The sequence below is a fragment of the Pararge aegeria genome, chromosome 25, assembly GCF_905163445.1.
Source record: "Pararge aegeria chromosome 25, ilParAegt1.1, whole genome shotgun sequence".
NCBI classification, from domain to species: Eukaryota; Metazoa; Arthropoda; class Insecta; order Lepidoptera; family Nymphalidae; genus Pararge; species Pararge aegeria.
In genome coordinates, this window is record NC_053204.1 from 4716979 (window position 1) to 4739752 (window position 22774).

The following is a 22774-nucleotide window of genomic DNA, read 5'->3' on the forward strand; positions in this document are numbered from 1 at the left end:
CCTCGTTGGCCCAGTGCGGATTGGTGGAACCTGGCCTTTGAGATTATTATGGAGAACTCTCCGGCATGCAGGTTTCGTCCACCGTTGATGCAAGTGACATTTTGATTGCTTAAAACGGATATAAATTAGAAAAGTTAGAGATTCGTACTGGGATTCGAATTCGGACTCTGAAAGTAAAGCCGAAGTCCGAACCACTAGGCCATTACCGCTCCAGTACATCCGAACCGCTTTGGTACATTAGTCGGTATGAACTTACTTCCTCGTTGAATTCTATTTTTGTACATACCTACGCTAATTTGTCATAGACGTGCTTATACATAAATGGGCACTGTGAACATATTTTGTCGCTAATCAAAATTTGTAGCTTCCTAATTGGGCTTTGTGAACATGTTTTATCTGGTTTAAGTATCGTAAACAGCTTCTGGCATATTGGGGTTGGGGCAAGTGGTATACACCAAAACATATATGTGAAACATTAGGTACTTGTAGTGTAGTGTGTCGGACAAACAGCCGCAAAAGGTTTAAAGTAGTCTATATCTCTATCTATATAAAATAATACTGTAACGGGTCGAATCTGTACATTGAAGATTATAAACGATACTGAAGCCAAAACTGTAATTTTTTTATTGATATGACATTGTGTCGGTGGATATTTTTATATACCGGTGCATTTTCGATCTTTCTTCTCTTCCTTCTTTCGAGTCCTTTATGAGACAAGATAGCAAAATCTTTGCAATATGTGTAAGTGTAGGTATTTTCATTAATCGATTAGATCACCTAGACACCCTCCGGATGATTAGATCCTCTAATAGAAATCGGGACGACACGCGGTTACATCCGCATGCGCCTCTCGACCTACCTCTGACGAGGAGTTAAGAATACGCAATTAGAAGAAGCATCCGTCTGCAACAAGATACCAGGACATCATAAATAGGTAGATACCTTTTGTGGTATGAAACTCTTATTGCTATGGTTTTATGCCCGGTCGAATCAATGTTAAGTTAGGTGAAATTTAACCTTGTTCGGCTTTCCATCGACCTGTTGTTTTAACCTCTCATTGCTAAGGTTTCTTACCCGGTCGAAGCAATGTTAATCGGGGCGAAATTGACCCTAGTTCGGCTGTCCGTCGACTTGTTGTTTGTACCTCTTTGGTTAGTACCTCTTATTACTAAGGTTTTTTGCACTGTCGAAGCGATGTTAACTTGGGTGAAAGGAATTTCACTTTGTCCTGCTGCCCGTCAACCCTTCTGTTTGTCTGTCTATACGTCTTTCAGAGCCTTACGAAGTGTGTCTGAAAACAAGTTGTAATTCAATATTTTAATGTCCACCGAGCGACCCTGGTGATCGAAATTCAATGGATTATATATAAAAAAAAAAATAACTTCTTGCACTTTTTCTCCGTACAAACTTGAAATTACCTACGCTAGAACCCACACTCCTCAAAGTCAAAATCAAAGTCAAAGTATCGCCACTGCAAGGATTAGGTATTTTTATGAAGACATAAGAAAGGCTTCAAAATCCTGCGATATCGCCATCGATAGTTCCAAACTGCACAGCTAATATTGTTGATTAAATAAGTTAATGATTTCTTTACGTTTGAAGCAATAAACAAAAATATTTGTTTAATAGTTTATTACTATTTGCATCATTATATATCCCAGGGATGTTGAACCTTTGGGCAGTACCTATACAACGGGTTTCCCGGACGTCTACTAAAGCCAACGAGAGGGACATGCCGTGGTGGTTTTAAGTTCGGATAAACGAGTCCCACATAACCTCTGTCCTGCCCAAAAGGACAGAGGTAGCCATAAAGCTTTTCCACAACGACAAAAAAAAAGGGATGATGAACCTAATGATGAATTTAGTTGTAGTTTAACTACAACTAAATTGAATGCCACATAAAAAAACAAAATCAAAAGCAGACGAAGTCGCGGACAGCTAGTAGTTTAATACATTTTGCATCATAATTATATACATCTAACAGGGATGGTGAACTTTAAATGAGATTTTTATAAAGATCAAATTATCATATTATAAAGATCAATATAACATATTCGGGTATGTTTTGCTTTTGCAAGCAATAATGCTTTAAAGTTGATAGAAATAAATAATTTTACGCGAACGAAAACAATTTTAAACGATGTCACGTGCAACTCGATGTCACACCGTCTCACGCCACGTTAAAAGCTATTTTCGCAACTCCACGTCACTCGGCCAGACATAATGAGTTACGGTAGGTGGACAATAGCTTTGTTAGGACACAGAATAAGAAATAAATCATACAGAGCGTTCTCTGCGCGAACACTAGGCGATACGCGTGTCTTGCATTTTCGCCCCTCCACAGCCGCGCCACACCACCAGCGCCGAGCGCGTCGCACGCTGCGCACGATTTGCGACCTCTGATTCTTATTTATTTAGGTAGATATATCGATCACTAATAAAAAGTAGTGACCCATGGGTAGATACCCTATCACGAGTAGCCATGATTTGCTTTTTTTATGCTCAGACAAACATGTTCTATTACGATACCGAACCACGAAACAAAAAAAATGTTTCTGTATTATATACCTAAAATAAAATATGAAAACTATGATAGTGCAAACCAAATTAAACTAAAGCCCTACAGCATAAGGCTCATAAACAGGCAAGGTCTGGCACCAGACGCTGCTGTCACCATTTAACTCGCTAATCCATGCTCAGCCGTATAAAAAAGATATTTAACACAATAGGGAACGGAAAACCATAAATTATTCGCCGAGTAAGCTGCGTCTACCTATTTCAACGTATTTTGTGAACAGTAGGTACAGCTGTACAAATACTCGAATTGAAGCGTATTTAGCTATTCTAGTAAGAGAAAATAAAAATATAAATTAAGGTTAGAGATTAACTGTAAATTCATTTTCTTTTTCACTACAAGAAAGCCAAGCTGGTGTGTGTTTATGCAATCCGAGATTACAGTGGGCTTACCTGTTAGGGGTGTGGCAGTTATATTAAAATCATACCCCTGATTAGTTCCCACGTGGCATCGTAGCGGAACATTTAAACGTTTGCGATAGGATGGCGACGACTAGCCAGGGCAGATCAAATTCAGAAAATATAAATTTCCAAATCAAATCACAGTCCTCGCCATTGCGTAGAGAAAATCGACAACCCTTGAAGATTACTGAGGCTTATATAGTGCTATTGGATGTTTTTATGCAGGCTTATCCCTGAGTTATACTAAACTTCTCCTATCTCATGTAATGTTCCTTTAGCAGGTGGACACGTTAATTTTATCCCCTGTCAAGGGAAATATTATCGGGGGTTATTATTATTGTCTCCTGCCTATGCTAGCCCTGCAGGTAAACAAACTGTTGCCTTGGTAAAAAAAAACGGTAATAAACACGAACGAAGTATAAGCAACCACAATTATAATTTAGGAAACAGAACTACTAAAAGAATAGCACAGACCACACTAGCATGAATTTTGTTCTAGTTTCAAGATACACCATGAAAACAACATAGAGGATACTTATCATGGATTCCAAATTAAATAAACACTGTGCTCATGTATTTATTTAGTTGTTTTTGTGTAGCTATGAGCAAAATAGTAAATTTTATAAGAACAGCAATAAACTACTTCTATGTACTAACAGTAATTATTCTTTTCCTGTAATTTTTACTTCGTTACTTTGTGATTATCTAATGACAACATTTTACCCAAAAAAACCACATAACCATTCATAAATAACCTGAGATTGTGTTAATAGTAAGTTGTAAAAAGGTTTGCCATCCCTAATTTACATTATTAAGATAACAAAAGGTTACTCCAAAGTACAAAATGATAAAACTGTTGATTGCACAACTTTGTTACATTGCCCTTTATAATTTTAGATATCTCAAATGGCTTTTGCCTTTGTTTAGTAAGTGTCAAATTTGAGTCAAACCTTAAGGTCTCTTCGGTCTGATAAACCGTCGGTACAAATCAAATGTACCTTATGAAGCATTCATACATATTTAAATATTTGTATTGTCATACTTATTATATTTGTGGATGCCCAGTGAAAAATTATTGCCTACTACACTTTGCAGGGCAGGGTATAAGTAGGATGCATTCACACACTTCAGACTGAAACACAGTAATGCTGGTCGGCAGTTGGTTCACTTAAAACTAAAGCCATGAGGATTCCAAATACAACTTGTTATATTTCATAAAATTAGGATTATTTGATATCAAGATAGATTATCAAACTAAGTGATACTATGTTTCACTCAATTTAAGGATAAAGTCCTTAAAGCGTCAAAATCTCGTCTCAAGTAAGCTTTGGTTGGTTTCGCTTATCTTCCATACAATATTACGCTCTATATAGCATTACATCCACTCTCAATAACGTCAACAATTTAAATAAATAAATGAATTTAATAATAGAAAGTACTTTTCAAGTTGCCAAAATTAGTAAGTGTGCCGTAGTGAAGATTTTTTTTTCGTTTTATTATCCTAGTCCTAATAAACTCAACTATTTGCATCATACATACCAAACTATCTAAGAAATCTGTTCTTTTGTTTATAACTTTGTATTGATTGCATGTGCAGTTTAAGTAAGAGCCATTTATTATTTATTTATTTTACATCTTGTTAGTAAAGCGGGCCAATTACACTAAGTAGATAGAACTACATTATTTATGCATAAGACAAATGAATCAAAGCTGACATTAAACATTATACAAGACATGATATTAATATAGTGTACTACTGGATTATTTGTTATCAAATTCTTAGTCGCTCACAATCTTTCAAACTTCAGACATGACAAGTACGAGAAATATATGGGTATTGACAAAAAAATCTTACTGATGTGCGCAAGAAAAGTGATTTTTATAGACACTTTGGATTTAGTTGCTCTGCTATGTCCGGAATATAGAAAAATAAAGAATAAAATCTACAAGCAAAGGAGGATGGAAGATCTTTCAAACATAAAATAAGTAAAGAAATACAACAAAATTACTGGCCCAACGAAAGATGTCAGACAAGAATAATATACTATATGCAATAGTTTTCAAATAAAAATAGATTTTTAATAAATAAAACTTGTCTGAAATGAAAAAAATCTATTTCAAAAACAGAGATTATCTTCTCTCCATTTAACAACAACTTCCTATAACATAAAAGTATGTAAATTCCTTTCTGTGTTGTTATTATATAGAGTTTACAGTGTAATGGGTTTGTAAAAGTTTATATAAGTTTAAGAAGTAAAAACTTAAATAGGAAGAAAACTATGCGGCCAGACTATGTTAAACTCTTATGGGACTTAATGGCAACTAATAATATCAAATTAAAGAAGAATTACATAAATCCGATCAGAGCTCTCAGCATAATCAGTGCTGCTTGTACATAAAAAAATAAAATAACAATCGAGTTGAGAACCTCAGTTTTGAAGTCGGTTAAAAGAATAACAAACCTTCTTTATTCAAAAAGGTCAAAAACAAGAATAAGTTACATAACCTTAACAAAGCATTAATTTGTCTAGTTCATAATATTAGGCAGTTTTAAACGCTGAATAGTGGAATTAGTTTTGACTAAAACGCTAGCCGGACTTCAAATTATAGATACTTAAAATAGAAAATTAATTTATTATTTCCGATAATCATTAATGTTCAGTACATTTTTTGGTAACAAACCTTAGTTAGCAATAATAGTGGTCTCTAGCACAAATACTAATAAAATAATTTAACATACAATAAGGTTTCAAAACTGAAATTGTGTAACCAAACAGCACAAAATATTATAACATGTTAAAGACTTACCTTTTTTATTTCAGTTTCTAGCTAATAGCTCACTTCCACAGCAAATAAGGAATTTAACACAGTTCGGTCAAACACATATTTTTCAGTAAAAAAATATTTTCCAATTTTCCCGAATTATGGAAAATGTAGCGACAGCCTAAACTACACTTGACACTTAACGCTTGACATTTGAATTGCGATTGACAGTTGACACCTAAGGGCGCAGATTATACAAGGCAGAACTCTGAGAATAACGGAGATAAGGGTACTTGACACTGGCAAAGTACATTGTGCTGTTTTGGCACTACGAAAAGCCATAAATCAAAAGAAGAAGGAGATAAGGGTTAGAACCACAGATTGCTAACGTAAGATCTCGGAGCACTATCTGTGAAAAATTACTAAAAATATTGTTTTGTACTATCTTTGAATGATCTGTGGTCATTCTGTGGTCGTGTATCTAAGTTTTGAACAAACTAAAAATAAAAACAGACAGCAGTGTAAACTGTAAAAGTTTTTGCACTTAACTGTAAATAATTGTGTATCTCGTCGATTATATTATGTGTTGCCGTGTGGACAAAGTTGAATAATAAAAAGCTGTTTCCTTGTTTCTCAAAAAATACAATGATATCCAATAACCTGCTCTACAAAATTGTAACACGAAAACACGATTTTTGTTGCATATGTTTAAAAACAATACAAGGAGATCCTATCAATATCGAGGATGAAGTAGTCTTGAAGGGAAATACAATGAAAATTCAGGATGTTTTAACCCTTGTTTTAGGTTATGAAGTGAGTTTCTTTTGGCAAGGTTTGAACCAACTTTCATCTCTTAATATAAGTTATACTACTGCAATTTCACCATTCAAAGGAGAACAGCCTAAAAACTCACACTCCGCCTTAAATAGGGTTCATTTTAGTTTGTCTGAACCATTGTATATAGCTCTATTTATAGGCAATGGTTTCCATTCTGTCAATTAATACTATGTAAACAAAAAAACTTCGGAAAATTCTTTCATTCATCCAGTTACCGAATTGGATTGAAATCACAACTAGAGTTACATTATTTTTTTTAAACCCAACTACTATTAATTCTGTAAGAAAAATATGTCTCAGCATACCAACCTCAACTCAGTGGCGTTTCTAGGGTTTGAAGATGGGCAAGCCCTATCAAAAAAAAATATTAAAGCGTGCCTGATGTATGACTTAGACACATTAATGAAACCCAGGTAACGATCATGAAAGTCGTTATCCAAGTTCTCTGTTGCTAACATGGGGTGTTTCATCGATAATTACCAAAACAAATTAATTTTAAAATTGATGTGAGACTTAATTATATCAGATGCGTAAAGAAATAATATCATTTTTAATCTTTTTAGATAATAACTCTGCCCCAGTTTGCCACTTAGTTGATTTTGCATATGTTTTTCTAATACAAGATTGTATTTTGAAAGCACATATACAAGTTCTAAGAAATTTCCTTTATTTAATGAACTATTGGACTCATCATGTCCTCCACTGCCTCAACTGTATCAGCAATAAAAAAATACTTGGTCTGCACAGTTACTGATTTATAATTTTATTTTCTGTTTCAGACCTTCAATAATTTATCAACCTTTGAAGTTCTATGCAAGCAGTGTACTCAATCAGCAGTTGGCTGCTTTAACTTCATAATGACTGCTGGAGAAACATCAGATCTACTAGAGGATGCCATTTGCAGCCTTACAACATGTCTCGACAAAGCATCAGAATCTTTAAGCAAAGATAAAACATTATTTGTGACACTAGATCAAAATAATTTTGAAACAAATTATTATTATCATGACAAAGTTGTGACTTCACCAAATATTGCATTAAAAAGACTGTACAGTATATTACATTCAAAGCCTAACATTAAAAAGGAGATAAAAAAAGAAATAGAAATAATAAGTTTAAAAAAACGTTTAAATGAAGACCCAAATAGTTATGACACGAAATTAGAAGATGCTATACAAAAGGCCCTGGCTTACGGTCCTGTTAAACCTAGGAAAAGACCATACTACTCTGTTGCCATCAAAACTAAGGAAATGATTTATGATACAACTGATACTAAGAAATTAAAATGCAAAGAATGCTTGAAATTGTATCCATCGGTTACCAGTTTGAGAAATCATTTTATAAGAGTTCATGCCCCAAAAATACACAAATGTCCGACATGCAATAAAAAATTTGCTTCTTTAACTCTTTTGGAAGCGCACAAAAAATTAAGTCACTGCACAGTTGTATGCAGTGAGTGTGGTAAAACATTTCATAATCGTCACACTCTCAAAATGCATGAAATTGGACACCATTTGAAAATAGTTTGTCAGGACTGTGGCAGAGTTTATAAAAGCAAAACAGCTTATAAAAAACATAAAGAATTAAATGTATGCAGTCAAAAAACAAGAGCATCTCCAGCAAATGCTCGATTTACGTGTGATTACTGTAATAAGAAGTACACACAGAAGGTTTCCTTGCGCGTGCACATTCAATATGAACACTGTAATTACAAAGGTCATGTATGCAAATGGTGTAATAAATCCTTCTATGCACAAAGCCGATTAAAAGCACATATAGTGAAGCATACTCAGGAGAAAAATTTCCCTTGCAATACATGTGGTGGACGGTTTATAACGAAAGAATCATTGTTATATCATACAAGAATTCATACAGGAGAAAGACCATACAAATGCGAATATTGCGACAGCAGATTCCTCTCAGCATCCAGGAGAACTGATCATGTAAAACGTCGTCACACTAGTTCTAGTAAAATGGCAGATGGCATAATTTTGCAATGGGCAGAATTCAAATCAAAATAGTTCAGGGAAACATCTTACTAATTTTGATCATGCATGCCCTTTGTTGATAATTGTCTAGTACTTAATGAATGCTCATGGCAAAACTTTAGCCCAGCAGTGGACTGTTAAAAGCTATTGACACATTACCACACCATTAAAATATGCTGTCACAAATGAATATTGAACTACTATATGTATCTATAAATAAAGTTATATTAGCACTAATATATTTTTTTTAATTTATAGAACCTAAGTTGAAAAATATTTAGTAAAGGTAGTTTTGTTGGCTTTGTTATGCATTGTTATTACATTTCAAAATTAATAATGTATTTATTGGCAAGTAAACTGTACAAAAGTTTTTTTAATAAATTATAATGATGATATTTCAATCTTTTAATTCTCCTAATTAGAAAGTAATGAATGAATCTCTCTTGTATTTGTATTAGGACAAACAAACGGAAACAAATTATTAAGACCCTTCTCAAAGATCACATTATTATATTTGACCTTGAGTAGAGTTCTCACGTCTTACTGACATTACCATGGTTACCATAGTAATCAGTGACCCTCCGTGACCCCATTTTGCCCTCAAAGTTAAGTGATGATGGGACACCACATTTTTTGAACGTAAACTATATTCTGTGAGGTATTTTAGTCTCATTCAATGTCATCCTCCCATTTCAGTCTATGTACATCATTATCATTGATTGGCCCCTTTTGATTCCAGGACAAACATTTTTCATTATCATAAATACTGAAATTTCGGTTTTTAAACGAACTCTCAATGTCAACGTCACAAACACTACTTGTCCATGTGACATTTTACGAAGGCATGTTTGTTTTCTAGTCGGCGTTTCGTAAAAAAATATTTTAAAACTTTATATAGTTACTCTTCGGCTCAGGGACAATAGTAAATATGTAATACTGTAAAACTAAACACTGGTATATTCACTCGCACAAAATGACGTTCCTGGAGGACACTCTGATTATATTAATTTCACAGGTATCTGCAAGGTTTGAACAGCTGTTTATTCGGCCTATGTCCCAAAATCAATAGTGTCAACCTAACAGTGATTACGTAGTTCACTTACTATGATAATTACAACGCATCAATCCGGTTTCAGTGCATCAATTATCAGACAGTAATATGCACTCAAGAAGTTTAAAATATCTATCTAAATTGTTATTGTTTGGTATATATTGAGGTTTGGCCGAGGATAACACCCTCAGGCAAAGAAGTACTGCCATGGTGTACTGTTATGACACTGAAGAATTCTGGTAGAAAATGGTCTAGACAACAACAACCATATATATATTGGGTTGTTCTGCCAAGAGATTCTGAGACATAGACTTTTGTAGGGAGTTCCAAATAATACTGTCTCCTGCCACTCGGGTCCAGCGACTCCATGCAACTCACTTAATGTTATCTGTCCACCTTGTGAGATGGTCTACCAATCCTGCAATTACAATGTGATTTTAGCATATTGTTATTGAAATCCTGGGCCATTAAGCATTTTAAACCATCTACATTATAATCTGTAACATGTGATAGCAATTGTTAAGCATATTAAACCATCTCCATTATAATCTGTAACATGTGATAACAATTGTTATTCCTTAATTCTGTATTAGAGCAGTGTGGAGGATCATCATCATCGTCAACATCAGAATCAACCTGTTACTTGCCCACTATGGAGTTGGGAACAAGTCTGCTTTCAGATTGAGAAGGGTGTAAATATTCCATCACACTGGCCTCATGCTTATTTGTAGACTTCACACACGTTTGAGATCATTAAGGAGAACTCACAGGCATGCAAGTTTCCTCGCAATGTGTATCTTAACTGTTAAAAGTAATATTTAATTCTTTTTTTTTTTTTAGTTAGTGTTACTCGCTATAAATGTGTGATGCACATCTCCATGACTCTCAGAACGGTTGTGAAGGGGTACAAAACATGCAAAAAAAATTGTTCTTTATTAACTTTAATTAATTCTACCAGACCCGTGCAACTTCGTCTGCACCAAATCGTTTATTACCGGAAAACATGAATAAAATGACATTTTCTAAAAATTAATCCTAGGTAGAATGATTTATCGCCCCTTTTTAATAATTTTAATATCATGAAAATCGTTGGAGCCGATTCCAAGATTCCAATTATATATATACAAGAATTGGTTGTTTAAAGATATAAGATAAGATAGAACTATATTTGGTGTCTTGGCTCTGCTTGGCTCAATCTATTAAAAACCCCATTTCCCAATCAAAATGAAATAAAAAAAAAAGATTCTTCATTGTACACATTATCTTTGTTTTTCTAGACTGTATTCTTTGTGGGAGGATGGATATTCTTTGTGAAGCAACTCTTCAGGGACTACGAAGTTCACCATTTGCTGGTCCAACTCATATTTTCAGTCACATTTGCCCTGAGTTGCACCATGTTTGAACTTATTATATTTGAAATTATTGGATACTTGGATTCAAGGTAAATAATGGAGTTTAGTTATATATGTATTTTAATTGACTTGTATGGGTACTTTGAAAGAGGACTGGCATGAGTAACTATACAAATTTTGGAGTAGGATTATCCGTTTTAAACATTGGGGTAATATTTAATAAGCTAATATAGACAAGAGACGGAAAATGGACCATGGTGTGCACTGGATTAGATACTTTTTATGAAAGCTGTTAAATAAATTGTTTGTGTGCTTAAGAATAAATAAATAATGAAAATGGATTTTCAGGCAGCGATTGTCAGCATACCTGAGTATTTTGTTGATAAGTTGCAAAGCGTTGCACATTCCTATAGTTATTTACATTCATTCAGTGCCTGATTAAGCAAGCACGGGGCCCGTAGCAAATCCTTTAAAAGATCCATTGATTTGCTATGGGTTCTTAAGTATAAAGTGGTAAAAATATAATTCAATACTCAATACGTATCTTAAGTACATATAAACGTATCTTAAATACAATACGTTGTTGCTATCTATAAGTTACAATTTTGTAGGTAATTAATAATTTAGTAAATTACTATAGGCGATGTCTGTGTGCGTGTGCGTCTGCGTGTCAGTCAGTCAGTCAGGCAGATGAGCGGTGAGGCGGATTGAATATGCGGGGCCCCCTTTCGCGCGGGGCCCATCGCAATTGCTACTCATGCTACGTGGTTAATCCGGCACTGCATTTATTGCTCGACGACTCAGTTCATAACGCGGGCATAGTAGAATAATGTACCTACACTATATTGTGAGTCGGGGGTTTTGACGTGATCTTATAATTCGATGGAGCCGGCTGCACGCACGAAATAACATGACGTATGCGGCGTTACCTCGCTCTAAGGCGTTTCATTCAAGGCTTGAAATGCAAGCGAGAGCGCGGATCGAGCGACAAAGAGGCACAGTCGGCCTCCGCGTTCGACATCTGTCTCTCTCCTACTTGATTGAGCGATGCGTCCGCGTGGACAGCTTTTATACAATAATACATTTACATGTTTTCGGCAAGGATGAAGTGCAGTGAAAAGTGAATGTGGTGTCTATTGTTTATAGCAACGATAATATCTATCAAACTAATAAAATTAAAATTTTCTTTTGAAAAATGCAACCATTCCATCAGTATTTTCTTACGACGTTGTCACGTTCAACTATCGTCAGTAAGCCGACTTTACAGGCAACCAATTTTTTTTTTAATGTCTTTAATGTATACCTCTACTTCAGCTCCAGATATTTCCACTGGAACCTTGGACTCTACTCGCTGCTATTCATGGTGATTGCTCTAATACCATTCTATATTGCATACTTTTGCATTAGTAATGTTAGATTTGGTGAGTACCATAAATCCTAAGCTACTAATATTTTAGCTACTTTTCTACCACTAGCTACTGGCTATAACTAGGTACTACTACCACTGTCCGCAATTTTTTTCCCACGTTATAATTTAAATTATTATTATTAATGTATGATTTTTTTTTTTACTTTATCATTTATTGATTTTTATTTATTTTTTTAATGTTAATAGACGAGCGCTTGACTGCAATCACCTGAGGGTAAGCGATGATGCAGCCTAAGGTGGAGCGCGCTTGCCTAGAAGATGCCTATTCACTCTTGATTTGAAGGTACTCATATTGTAGGCACTGGGGAAAATGGAAACTGGAAGGGCATTCCAGATCCCAGCGGTGCGGATCTGAAACGAAGATGCGAAGCGCTTCGTACGCGTCCGCGGTATATCGACCACGTAGGGATGCAGATCCTTACGGTGCCTCGTGGTTCGATGGTAAAAAGGCGAGGGGGGAACTAGATCAAATAGTTCATGAGCACATTCTCCGAAATATATCCCATAGAATACCGAAAGGCAGGCAACCTTGCGACTATGTTCCAAACTCTGAAGTTTTTTATTGCTAGCCAAAATTTATAAGGAAAAACTCTACCCTCCGCTTGCGGGGCGTTTGAATGCCCAAGCAACCGGCGGTCAGGGCTCCAGAGTGAGGAACCTCCTCACAATACGCGCCGTTTCAAGGACTACTGCCTTCTGTATCCGACCCTTGATCCAACAACCAAGCGAAAGCTTCTTAAGATGCTGGTCGAAGCTTTTCGCGAGGAGACCATTGTCTGAAACGACGATCGGAACAATAACGGTCAACACATACAATTTATTATTATTTATTAATTTAATTAAAGATGACCTCCAGCTAAATAATAAAATAAATAAATAGGGTTATACTACGACAAAACACACATCGCCATCTAGCCTCAAAGTAAGCGTATCTTGTGTTACGGGTACGAAGATGACTGATGAATAATTTATGAATACATATAAACACCCAGACACTGAAAAACATTCATGTTTATCACACAAATATTTTCCAGTAGTGGGAATCGAAAACACGTCCTTGTCAGAAAGCAGAGTCGCCGTCCACTGCGCCAATCCCTCGCCACACTTATATACAAGTATTTTTTTTCCAGTATCAAAAAATATGATAAGACCACTTACAATGTTCGTGTGGTTCATTTATCTGTATTTCTTCTGGAAGATTGGTGACCCATTTCCGATATTAAGTCCAAAGCAGGTGAGTTTAAACTTCTTTACATCATAATCCTAATTTAATATTGTAAATGCGAAAGTGTTTTTGTAAATCCATTCTTTACGCCCTAACCACAGAATTAAGATCATACAGAAACCGTGTACACGACAAATATTTAAGCATCAAAACCACTCCACATTAGTAGTGTTTCTCGAACAGGCGGTTAGACACTTCGACCCCATTTAGCAGTAATTATTTTACCTCTAATGTTATAAACGTTTACTATAAAATGGGGAAAATGGAAAACGTTTAGTCCACCAATCCGCACTGGCCCAGCGTGGTGGGCCTATAATGGATTGACTATGTTTATGGAATTTAACAGCATTAAATGATTGTCATTTACAGGGAATATTCTCTATAGAACAAGGCGTTTCGAGGATAGGTGTAATCGGAGTCACCGTCATGGCTCTGCTATCCGGTTTCGGTGCAGTGAATTACCCATACACGTCCATGGCTATTTTTATAAGGTATACTTATCTTAACTAATATTATAAATGTGAAAGTATGTTAATTTATTTATAAGACACCAGCAATTGATTGTACCAACATTCATAAAGATGTTAAGTGTTAGAATGACAAATTCTGTCTAGTAACATTACAATAATCAAATTAAAAGTGTATCTACAGCTTTATCTCCGGTTAAAAAAAAAAAAACTAAAATAAGTATTGAACTAAAAACTTTTAAACATGATAATGCAATTACGAATTAAATTACTGTGACAGCTTGATAAATAATATTAGGCTACAATTTAAATTTTAAATTTGACGGCCGACTGGCGCAGTGGGCAGCGACCCTGCTTTCTGAGTCCAAGGTCGTGGGTTCGATTCCCACAACTGGAAAATGTTTGTGTGATGAGCATTAAGTGTTTTTCAGTGTCTGGGTGTTTATATGTATTTTCTAAGTATTTATGTATATATAATTCATAAAAATATTCATCAGTCATCTTAGTACCCATAACACAAGCTACGCTTACTTTGGGGCTAGGTGGCGATGTGTGTATTGTCGTAGTATATTTATTTATTTATTTATAATTTAAATTTATAATAAATCTTATACTAATACATATATAATAGCGATTTGGATTTTATCATATACACTATAGTTATATATATTATGAAAAATTTACATAACATGCTGCATTGTCGTATTAGGATAACTTTTTCCTGTAATGACAAAAATGTAAGATGGGAATAAATAAATAAATAATTCTGAAGAGTTTGTTTGTTTACTTGAACACAATAATCTCAGGAATTACTGGTCCTATTTGTAAAATTATTTTTGTTCGTTAGACCAGTTTTCAAGTAGGTAAGTAGGCCTACTTAAAATAAATGAATTTGAATTTGAATTTGAATAAACACACACACACACACACACACACACACATAAACACACATACACACACACACACATAAACACACACACGCATACAGATAAACACACACACATACACACGCGTTTCAGTCAGTATTCTCACTTAGCCGTTATTTTCTATTTCTTCTATTTCAGACCTGTTACCCAATCAGATGTATTATCAATAGAGAAGAAGCTTCTCCAAACCATGGATATGATACTCGTGAAGAAGAAGAGGATAGCTTTAGCAGAATCCAACAGTATGGGTAGGAACCAGTACAATATGGTGGACCAATCCGGAGCCAAGAGTAAAGGATTCTGGGGGAACATATTGTCCAGTGTTGGCAGCATTGCTAATCCTTTGAGCCAGGGCACTGAAAGTGAGTAATCTGGAGCTGTACATGTAGGCAAAGAAAATGGAACATACAGAACCCTCATTATTGCATGCAGTGCATTGTGTCCAAAAACAGTGAAACGCACCGCACCCTTTATACTTCATACCCACGAAATGTTGCTACATCACAAACTTTTCCCATTTTCCCCATGGTATGGCGAAACTTTAGAACATTAAGAGGTAAAATAATTACTGTCAACTGCTATATTGAAACAAGTGTATAACCGCCTGTTCGAGAAACACTACTTAAGTGGAGTGGTTTTTAATGCTTCAATATAAGTCATGTACACGGTTTCTGTAACATCTTTATTCTGTGATATTATATTATTATTATAATTTTTATTAGTGTTTTTACCTACAGTTGGAGGAATTATCAATTTTATAAATTTAAAATGCACATAAAAATTTCGGAACCTACAGGATATGAACCTGCGACTCTCGGGCAATCGCGGCCTGAGCGCTTTCACCAATTAAGCTACGGCTCTCCTACCGCCGATGTCGAAATTAGTATATGCCTTTCACATCAGTCTTAGGTAAAAACACTAATAAAAATTATAAAAATATAAAAAAGCAATGTGTCATCTCTTGTTTCAAACGTGTCTCATTGTAATATGGACCTTTGAAAAAGTAGATCGAAACTGCAACTTTTCCTACTAGATGACGCTACAGTCGCTATAAGACTGATGTATTTGATACGAACACTTGACTGCATATTGCAGGACGTGTACCCTGCGAAATTTTGCTCTGATTATTTGCGATGTTTTTTCACTTACCATCAAGTGGGACCTGCTTCGTCCGTCAATTATTACTAGAAACCTCATGGTAAAGTTCTCTCTTTATTTCAGATATAACCCAATTGCGCCAAGAGATATCGGCTTTAGAAGAGTTAAGCAGACAATTGTTCTTGGAGGCACACGATGCTAGAACGATGCGGGAGAAGATAGAGTGGTCCAGAACATTCCAGGGGAAGTATTTCAACTTTCTGGGCTACTTCTTCTCATTGTACTGCGTTTGGAAGATATTTATAGTGAGTTATCATCATCATATAAACCCATTACCGGTACCGGTCTCTTCCCGTAATATAGTCCACCACGCTAGCCCAGTTTGGATTGGTGGACTTCGCACACCTCTGAGAACATTATGGAGAACTGTCAGGCATGCAGGTTTCCTCATGATGTTTTCCTTCACCGTTGAATTTTAATTGCTTAAAACTCACATAACTTAGAAAGGTCGAGGTGCGTGCTGGGATTCCAACTTGGCTCCCCGAAAGTTTAGTTATGGGACCGGAAGCTATGGGACGGATGGAGGGGGAAGTTTGACGGCCGATTGGCTATATGTTAAAAATGAAAATCAATAAATGATAGAATAGAAAAAATAATAATTATAAATAAGTATTATTTTTTTTTATAAATTTTTAATACTGTTTTTTATTTTTTTTAGGCATTGTTAAGAATTAAAAAAAAAAAAAAAAAGAATAAATGTTAGATAAATAATAATAAAAATTTTGAAAAACCTATATTTTTTCCCTTCTAGTCGACAATAAATATAGTATTCGACCGAGTCGGCAAGAAAGATCCAGTTACACGGGGCTTAGAACTGGTAGTTCATTGGCTGGGGTGGAATATCGACGTGTCTTTCTGGTCGCAGCACGTGTCTTTTATACTGGTCGGTTGCATAGTGCTTACTAGCATTAGGGGGCTGCTGTTGACCCTCACTAAGGTATGAATGAATGAATGAATACACTTTTATTGTACACCAAAGAAACAAAAAGTAGTTACAAAGATATAAATACAATCAAGAGAGTACAATTTGGTGGCCTTATCGCTACATAGCGATTTCTTCCAGGCAACCAATGGCGTAAAAGGAAAAAACGTAGAAAAGAGGTAGGTGGTGCAATAAATAAGATTTAAAAATTATACAAATATATAAATATAAATAAAATATATATATATATATATATATATATATATATATATATAAATATAACTATAATATATGTATAAATATATTATATATAAATACAAATAAAATATATAAAGGTACGTATTGGTCCTTGAGTAAATTATTTAATATTTTGGACGGCCGACTGGCGCAGTGGGCAGCGACCCTGCTTTCTGAGTCCCAGGCCGTGGGTTCGATTCCCACAAGTGGAAAATGTTTGTGTGATGAGCATAATTGTTTTTCAGTGTCTAGGTGTGTATGTATGTATTTTAAAAGTATTTATGTATATATAATTCATAAAAATATTCATCAGTCATCTTAGTACCCATAACACTATGCTTACTTTGGGGCTAGGTGGCGATGTGTGTATTGTCGTAGTATATTTATTATTTTGACGTGATGACGTCTTATAATTTGATGATAATTGTAATTATTTTTTAATATATATAAAACGTGTTCTTACAACTGAAATATTACTTCACACGCTCTAGATACATTATTTACTGTCTCTGAGTTCTGTTAAACGCTAATAGGTTTTGATTTTTTACTGAAAGAAATCACATACAAACCTAACATCGCGCGGAAAATTAAAATCAAACAATTTATTTGGTACGCGTCGCGTAGCGTAGGTACTATGCGCGTGTCGGTCTTTTATGTTCAATAAAGTTTTCATAAGTCAACACTTACAATGTATGGAATTCGTTTGTATGGAAAAATAAACACTTATGTTTCTTTTGATTTAATATTTTTACAGGTTCTTTCTTATAAATAGAAATAGTTTCATGCGTTTCAACAGTATTGGCGATTTATAAAATACTGTAATGAATACCTTTTATATTAATAATTCTAATTACAATAAAGTACATTTTAGTTTATTTTTAAATGTATTTTATTTAGTTTTAGAAAAGAATAGAATAGAAAGTCTTTATTGCACATAAAAATAGAAAGCTAGGTTAACAAAACAAGCGTATGTTATCGTTTGAGTGTTGTCCTCTAGACAACCTTTGGTTGAAGGAACATCAAGAAATTCTCGGTCTACCGGAGCTTTTTACTTTAACTAGAAAAAATATCAAATTCCCAAGGGTTGTTTACAAAAGCAGTCGTATTTTTGCACCAATTATCGGTCTTCCTTTACAAAGCAAGCGAACTACTTTTTCATCGCTACTATCATTTTATACTAATCACCCATTTTTATCTCCCGCAGTTCTTCTACAAGATATCGTCGTCGAAATCGTCAAACATTATAGTTTTAATATTAGCACAGATCATGGGTATGTATTTTTGTTCGTCGGTCTTACTGATGCGTATGAACATGCCCTCGGAGTATAGAATCATTATTACGCAAGTACTCGGCGAGCTGCAGTTTAATTTCTACCACAGATGGTTCGACGTTATATTCCTTGTCAGCGCTTTAACTAGCATTTTCACCCTGTATTTAGCACACAAACAACCCTCCGTCAATTAAAACTCTTACTCTACAAAGTTTGTTTTAAGGTTAGGGTAGCTACAACAACGATGGGAAGTAACAGTATTCATGATGGGATATTTTTGAGAAATAACTGTAAGTGCAATGTTTTCATTAAAAATTACGCGATGAAAACCAACACATCGGTTGTGTAAACGTTTAAGGTTAATTGGGTCCAGGATAACAATGGCAACAGAAAAAAGATCAATGTCCTAGAAAATATAACAAACGCGTTCACACGCACACAAAAACACGTGTAAATTTAACGTAATATATCATGATATTACAATTAGTTGATTTTGGCGATATTCCATTTAGGTTCTTTAATGTTTAGGAAATTAAAAAAAAACTTTAGTCCAATACTTTTTAGAAATAATAGCAAGGACAAAGTTTTTATTTAAAATTACGCGGTGACAACCAAAACATTAGCTGTGTGTAAACGTTCTAAGGTTAATTGGGTCCCGGATTACTACAGCAATAGTAAAAAGATTTATTTTCTCGATAATATAACAAACGCGTTTACACATGCTTTTGTGTGCACAAAAACATGTGTAAATGTGACATCGTGTCGTTACAATTAGTTGGTCTTTGCAATATTCTATTTAGGTTCTTTAATTTTTGGGAAAACGTTAGTCCAATACTTTTTGGAAATAATGGCAAGAACAAAGTTTTCATTAAAAATTACGCGGTGACAACCGCGTAAATACAACCGCAACATCAGCTGTGTTTTTGTATTATTTTAGATAGGGCTGGGGTATGTGCATTTTTGGCCTTGTTGATGTATGAAATTGAAGTCTACACGTAATGAATTTCGTCGTTGACGTCGTTATTGACGTCATAAAATGAACTAACGAATTTGATTAAGATTTTAATGTCAGAGTAAATCAATGGCTAGCCGAGTTACAGTTTAACTTCTTACTTAGTTTTGAAGATATTAATTTAGAAGCATTTAATATAAATGGACTAAACGTAGCTTTTATACAAGATTTTATCGCCCAATCGAGGAATCGTTTTCGTTTTACCGACAAAGGCGTGCCGCTAAGCGATTTAGCGTTCCGGTACGATGTCGCGTAGAAAACGACTAGGTATGAGTTTCATATAACTGTTATACCCCTATCAGATTAGCCCGTTTTACCATCTTAGACTGCATCGTAACTTACCATCAGGTGAGATTGTAGTTAACTCGTAGTGGAATGACAAAAAGTCAAATTATTCATGATATACAGAGAGAATACATTGTAAAACTAATAACCAGCTATAAAACGTTTATTATTTTGGCAAATAGTGCTTATGAAGAAAAAATTGTATTGGACCGAATTCCACAGCAAACAAATTAAAAAAAACTAAACTATAAAATTGCTTTAGTATTTATATTGGCTATGTATTTAAGGGAGACAGCACACGTAACGATTATCTTGCGTTCTCCCTTAGGGTTCCTTTACATTATCAGACCTTATAAGCAATTGCCCGTTTATTTTAGTGTAAAGAATATTATTTATTACTTGTGGCTCATCCTGAAATCCGATGAATGTAAAGACCACTCTTGAAGTTGGTCAGTATATGAAATAAACGACATTTAAGCCCTTTTAGCTTCGTTACGTTCTCCAGGCAGCCCTTCCATTTTCCCCACCCCTTTTGGTTTTTCGTTCCGTTGTATGGTTAACAGTAAAAGGTACACAGTCCACAAAAAAAAAAAAAGAACTTATAATGTGAAGGAGCCTAAACCATCCGAGCAAAGCTTGGATAGGATCTTAGTGCATAAGACTGATGGAATAGATTATGTAAACCTAAGTTTCTAATCGATATTCGATAAGTGACAAATTAGATAAACTCAAAGTTGTAAATATCGATTAAGTAATAAATGTTATATTGCTAAAAAACTGGTTTTTATTTATTTATGTCGAATGACACCTACTTTTCACGGTAATGAGTGAGAAAACTTGTTTGTATACTCATTGATAGTACCGGTGCGCAAGCAAAGCCGAGCTGGCTTACGGAAGGAGTCGCGGGCGGGGAGTGTCCATTCTTTGCCTAAACAATCCATATTCATGTAACTGTATCCATTGTTTCATGTAAATATTGAATCCATTATTTTTAACCCGAATAACTGATTATTATTATTATTATATAAAAAATAATGCGTCCAGCGAGCGTCCGTGGTGGCGTGCAATTTCGCGTCCTACTTTTGACCAATCACCGTGCTTTCTTAAACCAGCTTGTTTATGATTTTTTTGGTAATAGCGTAAAAGCAATGCCAAAAAATGGGTAATCAGTTTTGCGTCCTACTTCTGACCAATCAGAGCTCTCGATTGAACCAGCGTGTTTTCTTATTGGTTGTAAATATGTATGCCACAAAGTTACGTTGGTTTTGTGCTGCCTTTAAACATTTTTATATGACAATTCATTGGTATGTCGTCTGTCAACCTAGCCTGGGCTTACAGTGCAGGAGTTTGGGACCCAAACATCCATTGGTTTTCCAAGCTAGGTGACCCGCCCATTGCCACTTCGCCTTAGCGACTCCTTGAGCTATGTAGCTTTGGTTGGTCAAGGGAACTAATTTCTGTTTTGATTTGATGACTTTTTTGGTAATTTAGCGAGTTCAGTGTTCTTGGTCCGTGGCTAGAACCACGCTTCGCAGCTTCTCTGGCACACGCACCAATCGAAGACTTTTAAGACGCAGAGACTGTGGAAAAAGAACACGCTCTGTTGGAAGACTGGTCTTCCGACACCGAGAGATTTAGGACGAAAATATATCATGGAGTTTGGAAACACCGTGGAATTGTGCACTTTATATAACACATGTCAGCAGTGCACGTCCAGTGCATCGGTTGATATGGTAAACAGGACACATTATTAATGAAATACGTGCGAAGGTGTCTAAAATGAAACAACACGATAATCAATAAATTAAAGATTTTTATTTTATTCATAACACTTTTAAATTATCTTACATAAACTATATCGAAAAAGTTTAAATAGAAAACTTTACTTGGAAAGGCCCCTTAATTAATTATTCATTACTCCTAACAATATTTCCATTGTATTTTGGGAAGCGATAGATTTAATTTGTTATTTTTAATTGATCTTTAAAGTAGCGATTGTTATTTATTCTCTAGATACTACAATAATATAGAAAAATAATCAGCTTATTTTTGACTGAAGCTTAATTGATTTTCGAACGACAAATTTCAATTCCTTTACATAATCTAAATATTTAAAAAAGTTAGAGTTTGTCTATGAAAAGGGATTTTACTTTAGTGACCGTTTTCATTTCAATCGTTTTAATCTGTGGAAGTTTGAGCAACAATATTATTGGATATTTTATTCTTGAATAACATTTTTAAATACACAAAGTGTGTTTATTTTGTTGCCAACTATCGCCATCCTTTTCACTCTTTATGGAAAAGTAAGAGATAGCAGCGGAAAGAGAAGAATTGGCTAATAATTAGAAATTATCCAATATCCAATTCTACTCTCCCATCCCGTCTTCGTATTGCTTTCTGAAGCAGTCACCGACGGGGAAGAAGTCCCAGCACCTTTGAGTGTACATCTTCCATACGAATGTCTCTTGACCTGGAAATTAAGTATTAATTTATTCACTTTCTTACAAGAACATCAATGGCGTGCATAGAGGGTATGTATAGGGTAGGTATGCGTATGATATAAAATGAAGAAAATCTCCAGTACGAATTATATATACTTAAGGGTAGGCGTTTTATAACTGACAATGCCTACCCTTAAATTTTTTATAACTCCTTATGGAGATTTTCTTCATTTTATATCCTCTGTGTATATAGTGTGTGTATATAGTGGCACATACCCTATATGCACGCCACTGAAGTATTTTAACAGAAAGATAAAATTTTAATAATTACCTAAAATCTATGACATGGGACCTGGGCTGTTACTAAGTTAAAATTTTAACAAACTTGGTCCTTTGATTATTAATCATAAGAACATAGAAAAGCATGTTAAAAA

The 22774-nt window shown here is 34.8% G+C and overlaps 4 protein-coding genes across 27 annotated transcripts in view; 2 read left to right on the top strand and 2 right to left on the bottom strand.

Annotated features, from left to right (window-relative positions):
• Positions 1-5942, bottom strand: part of LOC120634911 (glycerol kinase) — a 76243-nt gene extending 70301 nt beyond the window's left edge. The window contains exon 1 of the mRNA XM_039905796.1: positions 5785-5942. The gene's annotated coding sequence lies outside the window, so the exon portion shown is untranslated. The remainder of the gene's footprint in view (positions 1-5784) is intronic.
• Positions 5943-6226: 284 nt separating this feature from the next.
• Positions 6227-8801, top strand: LOC120634948 (zinc finger protein 320-like). Of its 2 annotated transcripts, none has more exons than XM_039905848.1 (2): positions 6227-6552; positions 7356-8801. In XM_039905848.1, the coding sequence occupies exons 1-2, from the start codon at positions 6385-6387 to the stop codon at positions 8595-8597; spliced, it is 1410 nt and encodes a 469-aa protein (XP_039761782.1). In that variant the 5' UTR covers positions 6227-6384; the 3' UTR covers positions 8598-8801. The 2 variants fall into 2 exon arrangements, with proteins under 2 accessions (XP_039761782.1, XP_039761783.1); XM_039905849.1 differs by having other exon boundaries at positions 6442-6571.
• A 736-nt stretch (positions 8802-9537) lies between these two features.
• LOC120634870 (Golgi pH regulator) lies at positions 9538-19478 on the top strand. 2 transcript variants are annotated; one of them, XM_039905712.1, is made up of 9 exons: positions 9538-9579; positions 10893-11056; positions 12282-12388; positions 13527-13630; positions 13991-14112; positions 15153-15376; positions 16236-16417; positions 16924-17109; positions 18536-19478. In XM_039905712.1, the coding sequence occupies exons 1-9, from the start codon at positions 9538-9540 to the stop codon at positions 18794-18796; spliced, it is 1392 nt and encodes a 463-aa protein (XP_039761646.1). In that variant the 3' UTR covers positions 18797-19478. The 2 variants fall into 2 exon arrangements, with proteins under 2 accessions (XP_039761646.1, XP_039761647.1); XM_039905713.1 differs by lacking the exon at positions 9538-9579 and adding an exon at positions 9713-10046.
• A 2287-nt stretch (positions 19479-21765) lies between these two features.
• Positions 21766-22774, bottom strand: part of LOC120634697 (ryanodine receptor) — a 128337-nt gene continuing 127328 nt past the window's right edge. For 16 of the 22 annotated variants that reach the window (XM_039905466.1, XM_039905457.1, XM_039905459.1 and 13 more), the window contains one exon: positions 21767-22369. In XM_039905466.1, coding sequence (XP_039761400.1) covers positions 22266-22369 — 104 coding nt within the window. In that variant the 3' untranslated portion in view covers positions 21767-22265. Of the gene's footprint in view, positions 22370-22774 lie in introns of all 22 variants that reach the window. The other 6 variants (XM_039905471.1, XM_039905468.1, XM_039905448.1 and 3 more) reach the window with 1 other exon arrangement.